We start from the raw sequence: 13,235 nt of genomic DNA on the forward strand, positions 1-13,235 counted from the left end.
GAATCATTTAAGGGAGTGAAGTTTGTTGCTTTGATTTTAATTGAAGCTAAACTTGTCGAACTAACTTGATGTTGATGTTCCTGTTCAAGTATTTATCCACTTCCCTTTTGAAAGTTACTATTGAATCTGATTCCACCATCCAACAGACACTGCATTCCAGATCATAATAACTTGCTGCATATATATACGTATATAAAAAAAATTGCCCCCCCACCTCTCCCTCTTTGCCCAATTATCTTAAATCTATGGCACAAAAGCAATCAAAGCATTGAGATGCGTTGAAATAAGAACAGGAAATACTGGAACAACTAGCAGGCCAGGCAGCAGCTGTGGAGAACAAAACAGAATCTGGCTGAATATTGCACAAATTTCAGCTCAATGGGATTTTGTCAGGGGACAGGTATAGGATTTTTTTATGGATGATGGGATTGATGGAATGCAGGAGAACATTTAAGCAAGATACTGAAAACCTGGGAAGAAAGTCTGTTAAAGTCGATTGGAAAAAATTTTGAAATCTTAACATTGGGTAAAACAAACATCAGTAAAAGACAAAAAGGAAAGAGTCTGCCATCCTGACTTTACACTGAGGTAGGAGCTCGATCCTACTTCTGATCCTTTCTGCATTCTTTCATAAGAATAGAGCAAGGACAAGCTTTTTTGACCCATCAAGACCATTCCTTCCAGAGGCCAGTTATCACTGAACCTCTCAGTGACTTTCCTCAAAATAATTAATTACCCCAGGGGTAACTTGTGTTTAATACTCTTGGATCACCGAAGGGAATTGAGGAAAATTCCAAAAAATTAATTGGTGCTTGCATCTCCATGACTCAGCCTGGCCTGTTGCACTTTGTAGAACCAAACCCAATCCAGCAGCACAAAATCTATGGTAGCCATAAATGGATCCTGCAGCGCTGGAGGTGGCTGTCTGGCCCATCCTGCCTAAGCTGACTCCCTGAAGAAGCCATCCCAATTAGTCCCACTCCCCTGCTCTTTCCCCCTGGCCCTGTAAATGTTCCTGTTCAATATTTATCCGCTTCCCTTTTGAAAGTTTGAATCTGATTCCACCATCCAACAGACACTTCATTCCAGATCATAATAACTTGCTGCATATATTTAAAAAAAAATTGCCCCCTTACCTCTCCCTGGCTTCTTTGCCCAATTATCTTAAATCTATGGCGTCTGACTATCCTGACTTGTAACCCTATAATTCTTCCTATAACCTGCAATCACAATCCCAACTAGCTATTTATCCAAAAAGAAATCATCAGCTCCACCTTGGCTGCTTTTGCTGAGAGTCTATCCCACGTTCGCAGAAATAAAGTGCAAGTCGGGGCAAAAAAGCACTTTTTTGAAAGTCAATGGGAACTTGTCCATTTGAGACTCCTCTCACTCTTCTGTTGCTGACAGCCTAAGTCAAATAAACTGCTTATATCATCATGTCCTTCTGCGTTTTGAAGAAATCAATAATTCTCTTCTCTCGAAGCCCCTCATCTGTTTTTTTTCTCTCTTACATTCAATTGCAGGCAGACTGAAGAGGATGTTATTAAAAATATCACAGAGCTTCAGAAATGCCCGTGGCACAAACAGGAGCTAGCAACTGAAGAATTCAGGTACCACCCCAGGGCTCTAAGGACAAGTGAAATCTTTAAGATCTTTTATGGAGTGTTTCACATTATTTATCGTACAGAGCAGGCCGTTTGGTTCGACAGGTCCTTGCCAGTGTTTTCTATGTTCCATACATGTCTCTTCCTATCCCTCTCCAGCTGACCTCTTAATCATATCCTTCTACTTCATCCTTATTTAACTTTGCCTTGAATTCATCCAACTCCACAACCTTTGAGATACCTGTGCTGCCCTAATTCTGACTTCTTGTACATCCCCAGTTTTAATTGCTCCTCCATTGGTGGCGTTGCCTAGGCCCCAAGCACTGAAACACCCTCCCTACACCTCTGACCCTCTAGCCCGCTTTCTTCCTTTAAGTCCTCCCTTAAAATCTTCTCCTTCGACCAAGCTTTTGGCCATCTGACCTAACATCTCCTATGTGGCTCGGTGTCAAGCTTTGTTGTATAATTCTGCTGTGAAGTGCCTTGGGACATTTCATTACGTTGAAAGCGCTATTTAAATATAAATTGTTGTTGAATTCATCCATGCTATTTGCCTCCACCACTCCTGCTGGTAGCAAGTTCCACATTCTAACCACTCTCTGTGTAAAGGGGTTTCTCCTGAATGACACATTTGATTTACTAGTGACCATCTTATATTTATTGCCATTAGTTCTGGTCTCACCCGCAATTGGAAATACCACCTCAAAGGATATCCTACCAACCACTTCCATAATCTTAAAGATCTCTCTCAGGTTAATCCCTTCTCTACAGAAAAGACTGTCAGCCTATTTCAATATTTAATGAAATGGTTACCTGCAGAGCTCTGGACCACCAAGAAGAGTGTTGTTCACTGTTAAGAACAGTGAACAGTAATTATAAGCATAATAATCCATAATAGAAGGGGCATCTGAACTGTAATTTTAAATAGGTGCTTCTGAATTCCGATAAAGGGTCCCACCCTAAAACGTCCACTTTGTATTTTCTCATTTCACATGTTGAAGAGCTCGCTACACTTTGTCAGTATTTTCTATTTTCAATCACGTCCCTTCTTAGAAATGTTATGAAGTAAGAATTTGGAAAGGAGGAACCATACTGAAACTGTTAATCTGTCGGTGGGAGTCGGTTAGCTTGGATGGCTGATTAGTGACACCAATCAGTGTTGGTTCAATTCCTGTACTAGCTGAGGTCATCCATGAAGGCCATGCCTTCTCAACCTTGCCCCTTGCCAGAGTGGTGACCCTCAGCTTAAACTCACCACCAGTCATCTCTCTCTAATGAGAGAGCAGGACTAATGTGACTTTCATAATTTGTTGGCAGGTCCATAAAAATGTCTGGCTCGCTGCACCAACTAGTTTAACATATTAAGTGAGCTCATGATCTAATATTAAAACATGGGTATTAGACTTGATCCCACGTAGAGTCATTGAATTTTACAGTGCTGAAGCAGGCCATTCAGCCCAACAAGGTTGTGCCAACTGTTTGAAAACAGCAATCCAATTAGTATCATTCTGCTGCTCTTTCCCTACAGCCTGAAATTTTTTTCTCTTAAAATATTAAATAGTTCCCTTTTGGAAGTTATTATTGAATCCATTTCCACCTCCCTTTCAGGCAGTGTGTTCCAGATCATCAGAACTTGCTGCGTTTAAAAAAACCCCTCCCAATCTCACCTCTGGCTCTTCTGCTTGTTGCCTTAAATTTGGTTACTCACCCCCCTGCCAGTGGAAAATGTTTCTCCTTATTGGCGTTATTAAATCCTTTCATAATTTTGAACTCCTCAATCATATCTCATTATATTCTACACTCAGGTGTCCATTTTACTGTCCTTTGAAGGCATTTACTTTGCAAGAATGCAACACATTAAAATTCTTGGAGTTGAGAATGCTATTATTGGACCAAGTGTTCATTTGGCGGCACTCCAGCTTCCTGAGTTGGAAGGTTGTGTTTTCAAAGCCCACTTCAGGGCCCAAGCACATAGCTAGGCTGACACTTCAGTACGACTGTAAGGTAGTTCTGTATTGTTGGAGGTGCCACCTTTTGAATGAAGCCTCTTGGAGACCAGTACGAGAGTGTGAGAGAAGTGGTTTAAGATGTCTTCAGGCAGAAGTGTTTTTTTTAAAAAAAGGAAAAAACTGTGGATGCTGGAAATCCAAAACAAAAACAAAAATAAAAATACCTGGAAAAACTCAGCAGGTCTGACAGCATCTGTGGAGAGGAACACAGTTAACGTTTCGAGTCTGAATGACCCTTCAACAGAACTAAGGAAAAATAGAAGAGAGGTGAAATATAAGCTGGTTTAAGGGGTGGGTGGGACAAGTAGAGCTGGATAGAGGGCCAGTGATAGGTGGAGATTGCCAGAAGATGTCATGGACAAAATGACGAAGAGGTGTTGACAGTGGTGATATTAGCTAAGAAAAGTACTAATGGTGACATTAAGGGTAGAAAGCAGGACGAGCAAGGTACAGATAGCCCTAGTAGGGGTGGCGTGGGGGAAAGGAATTGAAATAGGCTAAAAGGTAGAGATAAAACAATGATGGAAATACATTTAAAAATAATGGAAATAGGTGGGAAAAGGAAAATATATATAAATTATTGGAAAAAAGGGGGATCGGAAAGGGGGATGGAGGAGAGAGTTCATGATCTAAAGTTGTTGAACTCAATATTCAGTCCGGAAGGCTGTAATGTGCCTAGTTTTATTTATTCATGCCTAATTGCCTTTGCTTAGAGGGCATTGCTGTGGGCCTAGAGTCACATGTAGGCCAGAGCATGTAAGGACAGCAGATTTCCTTCCCTAAAGGACATTAGTGAGTCCAAAAGGTTTTTAACAACAATTGGCAATAGTTCATGGTCATGATCGGACCAGATTTTTATTGGATTTAAAATTCAATATGCGCCATGGTGGGATTTGAACCCAGGCCCCCAGAGCAATACACTGGGTCTCTAGAATACCAATCCAATGATACTCAGAGGCAGCTGAGCACATACATGGCTGTGGGCCCTGACAATATCTTACCGGAAAAGAAAATTGCATTTAAATATCATCTTTCACACCCTCACAATGCTGTAAAATACTTTACAGCCATTGGATTACTTTGTGTAGAGTAAAAGTTTAACTCTCATAAGAACATACTCAGCATGTGCAAATGAAGCAATGCTGCAGTGATGTCACTCACAGAGAGGATGTCTGTATAGCAACTTAGAGGGCATCTCTATTTATATGTTAGTCTTATTTAACCTTTGTAAATAGTTAGCATGTAAATAAATGTTTTTTGAACAAAGACCATCGCCTCCAGTGAGATCTCTTCCAGAATAAGGGGCTAACGAATCCCAGGACATCATAACCAACTTTGGAACTTTTATGCTGTAGGAAACCCAGCAGCCAATTTGCATATGGATAATGACCAGCTGATCCATCTTTTGTCCTAAACTGATATTGATTGAGGGATAACTATCGGTCAGGATACCAGGGAGAATTCTCCTGCTCTTCCTTGAAGTAGTACCATGAGATGTTATATATCCTCCTGAGGGAGAGAGCAGATAGGACCTCGGTTTAACATCTCACCTCAGAGATGGCATCTCCAACACTCCCTCAGCACTGGAGTGTCAGCTTAGCTTTTGTGCTCAAGTCCCTGGAGCGGGACTTGAACTCACAACCTTCTGACTGATAAACGGATCCCAAGCCAGATGGTGAAGTATCTTTTTCTTGATAGTCCCTTTATTTACAGAATGCAGCTTTACCTATGTCTCGGTAATTCACTAACCCAACGTCCTAGCAGTCTCTCCTTATAGTCTGAGTAAAACAAATCAAATTGACATCCCCTTAAAAGGGGCACTGTGACAAAAACCCAAACTTTAGAGGAAACTTATATAATTTAGGTTAAAATAATGTTTTGGGGGAGATGATGCATTCCAGCCCCTTTGGAATAACCTCCCTTCATACACTTTTTTGAGTACCACTGGAAAATTAAACTAATTAGCCAATAAAGAAAAGCCAATTAAGCCAAGTGATAGCCCTTTAAGGGGCACTGCAATTAAAAGAAAATTTAAAGGAATCTTACATAATTAAATAAGAATGTTGTTTTGGGGGCTGATAATGCACTGCAGTCCCCAAAACCCATTGCTCAAAGGTTGTGGAAGGCCTCAAGAGCCAGGGGACCCCGTGTGCTCCCCCTCCAAGGACACCCAGATGTGCACGTAGCTGTGGAAGAAGGGGCAGACAGTCCAGCTGGGCAACCCCACTGCTTGGACCTATTAATGGACAACTTGGCCAGGCCCAGGAGCAGGCTTACAAGGAGGTCCTCCCCTCTTCACATTCCCCCCACCCCCACCCCTTCCCCTCTGCACCAGGCGGCCAAAGGTCAGGAGCATGGGGCTGAAGTGCAGCCAAAACTGGAGGAGCAGCCCCTTCAAAAAAAAGCTAAAGAGGAGCTGCAGGCTCTTGCACTGAGTAAGCATGGATACAGACTTTCCAAGGCCACTGAAAATACAGACAGCCTGAGAGTCCATGAACCATCATAGGCTATGGTTGTATGGGACAGTCTCTCTTTATATGCTCTTTTAAACAAAACCATAAATCAATAAAATAAACTAAAAGAAGGGTTGACAGCCCCCGATGGGGCACTATAACAAAAACAAAAACTTTAAAGGAAACCCACATAATTAAATTCAAATGTCATTCCCGGGACGGATGATCCACTCCAGTCCCTGTGGTGCCCACTGGCCACAGAAGGCCCCAAATGCACCAGAGGACACCCCGTGCTCCCTCTCCAGGGAGACCCAGCTGTGAACACAGCTGCAGAAGAGGGGCAGTCAGGCCAGACAACCCCCTCAACCGCCTGCTGCCTGGACCGGTTAATGGCCACCTTGGCAGGGCCCAGGAACAAGCTTACATGGAGGCCCTACTCCCTCCTCACCACCACACATCACCCCTGCACCAGGTGGCCACAGGTCAGGAGTGTGGGGCTGAAGTACAACCAAACTTTGAGGAGCAGCCCCTTCAAATAGTTAAAAAAGGGGCTGCAACCTCTGACACCATTTAAATATGGAACACAGACTCTAGGGCAGCAGAAAATACAAGCAGCCTAGGAGTCCGTGAACCATCTTAGCCTCCTATTGCACAGGACTGTCTCTCTTTATACTCTTTTCAACACATCAGTTAAAAAAATGGGCAAATTAACAAATGCATTAAAGTGTTACAGTGTGCCTTAAACAGACACACTGTAACAAAAACAAAACTCCAAAGAAAACTTATCTAACTAAATCAAAATGTTGTTTTGTGGGCTGATGAAGCACTCTAGCCCCCGTGGTGCCCACTGGTTGCGGAAAGCGTCAATGCCAGTGGACACCATGTGCTCCCTTTCCAAAGACACCTGACTGCTAACATATCTGCAGAAGAGGGGCAGACAGTCGGGCCAGACAACTCTCTCAGCCGAGTCTCTTTTCGTATTCTTTTGATCTCAAATTATATCAGGTGGGCAAATTAACAAAACAAATTAAAGTGACAGCCCCTTAAAGGGGCACCAGACCCCCTTTATACTCTTGAGCGTATCAAATAAGCAAGAGGTCAATTTAACAAGTTACCAAAGTAATTTAAAGTAATAGACCCTAAAGGGTACAGTAACTAAAGAAAAAATTCAAAACAATTTTACCAAATCGAACTAAAATATCATTTTGGGGCCCACCAGCTGCAGAAGGCCTCAAGCCACTGGACACCACATACTCCCTCTCCAGGGATATCCGGCCACGAACGTAGCCATGGAAGAGGGGCAGGCAGACAGTCAGGCTGGCTGACCCCCTTGACCGAGTCTCTTTATATATGCTCTCTTAAGAAAACAATAATCAACTAAATAAACTAATGAAAGGGGTGACAGCCCCTGATGGACTCTGAGTTTCTCTTTATATGTGCTCCAAGTACTTAAACTATGCCCTTCATCTGTGTATCATAACAATATAATTAACATACCATTAACACTGACTCAGTGGCGACAGTGCTACCTGCTGACCATGATTGACACTATAAAAGGCCTTGACACCAGAAGTAACAGTTACCCTAGACAAGCTTTTCCAGTATAATGATGACATTGTCATTAACAAAATAACGTGGAAGATTGCCTACAAGAACAAAGACTGATCTAAAGTTATTGCCCTTTTTACACTCCTGTTAGCTGACCCAGTAAACTGATGCAAGGTCTGCTATTGTTGGGTTGTCTCCAAAGACATTGTAGTAAGAGATCTAGCTATAAATAAAGTTCTTTCCTTATAAGTACTTTTACTTACATGACTAACTACGTACAAGATTGCAGAACATCAAGACAGAGCTACTGCTCCTCGTAAGTTCTTCGTACTGATCTCTCGCTGAGTGACATCATGACTTAGCTTCTTACGCATATACTCAGTAGCTATTATTAGAGTAGTGTTAGACTTAAACCTTTACTCTACATCTCCCCCCAAATCTTTATCCCTACGTTATCATACACACATCCCCCTACACCTCTCCCAAAAGCCTCTATTTTTAAAGGGATAGTCTCCTTGGTGGTTTCACCAATCTCTCTGAATGTATTCAGGCTTCTTTCTGAGGTTGTTGTTGATCTGCTCACTCCAAACTCATTCCATCGGAATGGCCACTCCTTGTTTCCCTTGTTAGTGGTTCTTTAGGTGTACGTTCTCCTGAGGAGCAGGATATGCAGCCCATCCTGTTCATGGTTTCTTGTTCATTGAAATCAAGGCACTCCTGTCTCTTTGGATGACACCTGTCTCTGGCCCAGATATGACCTTGGTTCTTGTAATTTCTCCATTAGGATACCTTCTCACTGCTGGTCTCCAATCCACACTATCTCTCCCTTCTCAGAGTGGGAATGTCATGAACCCTGTGTTGTTGGTTAAAAGTGTGGGCTCAGCCTGTTCTATGACTTTCTTCCTTTTGCCTGGCATGGCCAAGGTCTTCTAGTGTGACGTCTGGTTTCAATGTGTAGGGAAGGAAAGGAAGTTGACCTCTTAGCCTGCGGCCCATCGAAAGTTTGCATGGGGTGAAGCAGTCCTGCAATGGTGTAAAGTGATAACTGAGCAGGGCTAATTCAAAACCATTGTTTTTTTCTGGGGAGGTCTTTAATGGTATGTACCCCTCTCTCAGCCACTCCATTGATTGAGGGTACTTTGGCGAACTTATGACGTGGACAAATCCAAATGAAGCTGCAAAGGATTGGAAACACATGTTTGTGAATTGTGGTACACTGTCAAAGATGACAGTGTCCGGATTGGCACGAGTGGAAAAGATCCTCGTCAGAGAGATTATAACAGCCTCAGAGGTGAGGCCAAGTAGCTTTTGCAGCTCTATCCGATGGGAATAATAATCCACAATGATAAGAAATACTTTCCCTTTGATTTCAAATGGATCCATATCAAGGCAATCCCGTGGCCTGGGTCGGAAAGACGAGGACAGAAGTGGCTTTTTCTGTTCCCATTTGTGAATGGTGCAGGTGACACAGTTGGAGATCGTGTCTTTGACTGAGCTGAGATACTTGGACCACATTATGGACTGTTGTGCCCTGGCTCGACACTTGGTAACACTAAGATGTCCTTGGTGAATCTTCTGGAAGGTTTCCAGGCAGAGAGCCTGTGGTACCGTCAACCGCTCATCATGGACCAAGAGGTCGTCTATGATGCTAATATGGTGACGTTGTTCAAAGTACTGCCTCAGGACGGGGTTGCTAGCAATGTACTGGGGCGATCCATCAAGGCAGTATGTGCTAATATGCATACATTCTTCATCTTGCCTTTGAGCCCCTCAGTTCTTGCAATCTCCACCCTGCGCTGGCAAATATTGAGTGATTAAGGTCATGAAGGCCTTGACTTCCTCAATGACAGTTTTACCCTCTTGTTCATTGACTTCACCTACTTTAAGGACTAAGTTCAGACCAGTTTAACGCTCAACAAAGAGCGTTCCTGATTCTGAATGACATATCGTGTCTCAGACATTTTTCTATCTTTGTATTTTAATGTTGCTAATCAGGCTAACCTTTGAGGCTTAGCATGATTCCTCCTGGACCATGGAGTTGGAGTGAGGAAGGTAGCAGAGTAATTTTTTGCAGCCACTGAACTCTATCATATAAAACTGAGACTCCAGCTCCTGTATACAATTTAAATTATGTATGATGTCCATTGACTTCTAGAACTAGGGGTCACTGTTTAAAAATAAGGGCTTGCCTATTTAATAGATGAGGAGAATTTTTTTTTCTCAGAGGGTAGTGAGTCTTTGGAACTCTCTTCCTCAAAAGGTGGTGGAAGCAGAGTCTTTGAATATTTTTAAAGCAGAGCCAGGTAGATTCTTGATTAGCAAGGGGGTGAAAGGTTATCGGGGGGTAGGTGGGAATATGCAGTCGAGGTTACAATCAGATCATCCATGATCTTATTGAATGGCGGAGCAGGCTCGAGGGACTGAGTGGCCGACTCCTGCTCTGAATTCATATGTTTGTATGTATGTATGTCCCTATGTTCAAATATTAGCACTCCAGTATTGGCTTTTTATTTTCTTCTGTTTCCACTAGAAAGGTGATTTCCTGGTTGTCTGGTTCCTGTATTTCTTGTGTAGGGCTTCTTTGAAAAGACTTTGCTTTTTGGTTTGTTTTTTTGAATGAAGTACTGTTTTAAAATGACCAACCTTGCCACGCCCAGGGCACTGTGCAGTTCAGACAGGTCATTCATCGAGCCTGTGAACATTCTTTCTGCCACAGCCGGGAAGTTGGAAAATGGTGGCTCCTTCAGTGCACTTCCCTGATTGCTGCTGCGATGCACTTTCAGTTTTGCACCCGACAAACTGAATGACTTCATTGGACTGTTCTTGAGGGATGAGAGAGGGCTTTCTCTCTCACCCCTTACAAGGACTTGATTTTATCGTTATTCTTTGGCCTGCCTAGCCAGTTGTAGAGTTTTACTCAGTGTCAAATCTTCTTGAGATTGTAGAAAGACTGACATGGTTTCTTCTAAAACACCGACCACTGTTCTATCTCTTAGCAAGTTGTCTTTCAATGTTCTGTACCCACAATTGTCAGCCAAACGGCAGAGGTAATTTATGAATGAATTGATTGCTACACCTGGTCTTTCGCTTCATTGATTAATTTTGCCCTCTCTATTATGATCTTTCGACGGAGACCAAAGGCTCCGATGACATCCTTGTAGGAAGCTGTCTCTTCATTCACCCCTGGTCTGGCCAGCACATCATTTGCATGCTACCAACAGCATTTAACAATGTGCTAACCTGGTCCTTGTTATTCTTGCTTGCAAGGCGCAAGGTGCAAGGCATTGCAATAATGAGTGAAACGCCTTCTCCAGTTTTGCCATTGTTCAGCCTGTCTGGGGTCCTCTACGTTCTGGAACGATTCTGGGAGAGATAAGGTAGAAGTCATTGCTCACCCTGGGTCAAGGTTCCCATTTTTCCTGCCGCCTTCTGTGCTAGTTGCTGGGCTGTTCTTGTGGTTTCTAACTACTGGGTGGCCTTGAGGCCTTGAAGTCCTTCAGCCGCTGCTGTCTGCTGCTGCTGGGCTTCACTTCAGGCTGTTTCCTCCCATTTTGTACTGTTTCTGTGTGGGGGTAGTCATTGCTGTTATCTGTTATTGTTGGCTGGTTTCAGAAGACAATGGGTGTCTTCCCCTAGTATGAGATCTGGCTGGCGGCAAAGACTTTCCTTAAAAGTACTTTTACTTACATAGCTAACTGTAGAAACAGTTTATTTACACGAGAGCTTCTGTGGCTGCTTGTATCCAGCCAGCCCCTCATAGTCATCTTTTTTAATAGGAAATCCCTCCCTAGGAATTATTCCCCTGTGCTAGCCACACATTGGTTGAACAAATCATTGACTCCTACTCAGTTGAACTGATCTTAAAGTGACAGTCATCACACTAACGGTATACAAGTTTGCAGAACATCAGAACAGATGTTCTCTTTGGGAGAGATGAGAAAGAAGAACCTGAGTGACATCATTATGACATTGTTCCTCATGCACATGCTCAGTAGCTATTCTTAGTGTTAGAGTTCATCCTTCACTCTAGACAGGGAACTATATTTCTTCCCATTAAACAATACCAAGCCTCCAAACAAGCTGGCACAAAGGCTCAGTTTGGGTTCTGCCAGAATCACTTGGCTCTGGCCATTGTCACAGCCTTGATCCAGATATGGACATAGAGCTGAATGCCAGAGGAGAGGCAGAATAGGGTAGAGTGAAATGCCAAGGAGACTTGTAAAATTGAAGTCATTGTGCATTAAAGAGAGAAAAACTCTCAAGTTGGCGGAGGCTTAGGGAGTGGGAGGTGGCCCTTAAATTGGCAATTAATTGCTTCAATTGGCTCCCACCACTGGCAATACATCATGGCAACAGGAAAAAGTCAAGCTCCCCTCCTGACACCTTGCCCTGCCATATTGCCAGACCTCCTTCCTCCCAGCCAACCTCCAAAGGGCTGAGAAAATTCAGTCCCTAGTTGCTGTTCCTCCCCCTTCTTAGCCATGCAATACTGAAGGCCCCACAGTCACCCTTGTTGACAACAGTTACGTCAACATAGTGGATCAGTCTATGGTACTGTGCCCACAGCGAGAGTCAGAGCTTTGAGGGGTGTCAGTGAGAAGTTGGAAGGGAACAGTAATGATGCTTGAAAAGGGAGAATTCCAACTTAGATTGTTATTGAATAATTTTTTTCAGAGCCTCATTATGACTTTCACTGCCTTATATAGACTACAGGATGGTGTTTGTATCACATTGTCTTGACGGTTCATGATTTTAAATAGAGTATAATTTGCAGAAAATGTTAGTTTTGAGAATTTAGCATCACATTTAAGAATGGAAATTCCATTCATGTTTAGTCTGAAATCTGTTCCTTTATTCAGCTGTATAAAGCTCAAACAGTCTTATTTATATGTTCATATACATTAAATAATCCAAATAATGCACGTTCAAGTTTGTTTGAATACCAAGACAAACCAGAACTCCTGAAAATTGTTTTTTTTGGAAGCGGTGTCTGCTTATTTATGCAGTTGAATGAATTAAGAATTGAATGACACATTGGACTGGATTTTCCAGTCTGACCCTGTATGACATTGGAAGGAACTTTGGTGGCAGACAAAGACAGGCCAACTTCTCACTGCCACCCCTCAAGGTTCTGACTCTCGCGGCGGGCACAGTACCATAGACTGATCCACTATGTTGAAGTAACTGTCGTCAACAAGGGCGGAGGTGGGGCCTTCAGTATTGCATGACTAAGAAGGGGGAGAAACAGCAACTAGGGGTTGAATTTTCTCAGCCCTTTGGAGGTTGGCTGGGAGGAAGGAGGTCTGGCAATATGGTGGGACAAGGTGTCAGGAGGGGAGCTTGACATTTTCCTGCTGCCATGATGTATTGCCAGTGGTGGGAGCCAATTGAAGCAATTAACTGTGAGCCCAGTGTCCTCACACCATCCTGACCCAGACGGACCTCCACCCTTCATTAAGTCTCCCTCATTGGGAGTGCCAATGGCTGCTTCTCCTTTATTTGCTGCATTCAAACGACAGGACGGGGGTAAAACATTCAGGGTGATTGTCCTGGTTTCAGTTCAAGTTACTGCTGCTTTCTGGGCTAGGGTTGCCAACCCTCCACGATTGTCCTGGAGACTC

At 43.2% G+C, this 13,235-nt stretch overlaps 1 protein-coding gene across 3 annotated transcripts in view; it reads left to right on the top strand.

The window, feature by feature from the left end:
• LOC121294021 (alpha-2,8-sialyltransferase 8F-like) overlaps positions 1-13,235 on the top strand; it is a 46,956-nt gene that overhangs the window by 22,508 nt on the left and 11,213 nt on the right. For all 3 annotated transcript variants that reach the window (XM_041217507.1, XM_041217509.1, XM_041217508.1), the window contains one exon: positions 1,524-1,610. In XM_041217507.1, coding sequence (XP_041073441.1) covers positions 1,524-1,610 — 87 coding nt within the window. The remainder of the gene's footprint in view (positions 1-1,523; positions 1,611-13,235) is intronic.

Source organism: Carcharodon carcharias, chromosome 23 (assembly GCF_017639515.1).
Source record: "Carcharodon carcharias isolate sCarCar2 chromosome 23, sCarCar2.pri, whole genome shotgun sequence".
Lineage (NCBI taxonomy): Eukaryota > Metazoa > Chordata > Chondrichthyes > Lamniformes > Lamnidae > Carcharodon > Carcharodon carcharias.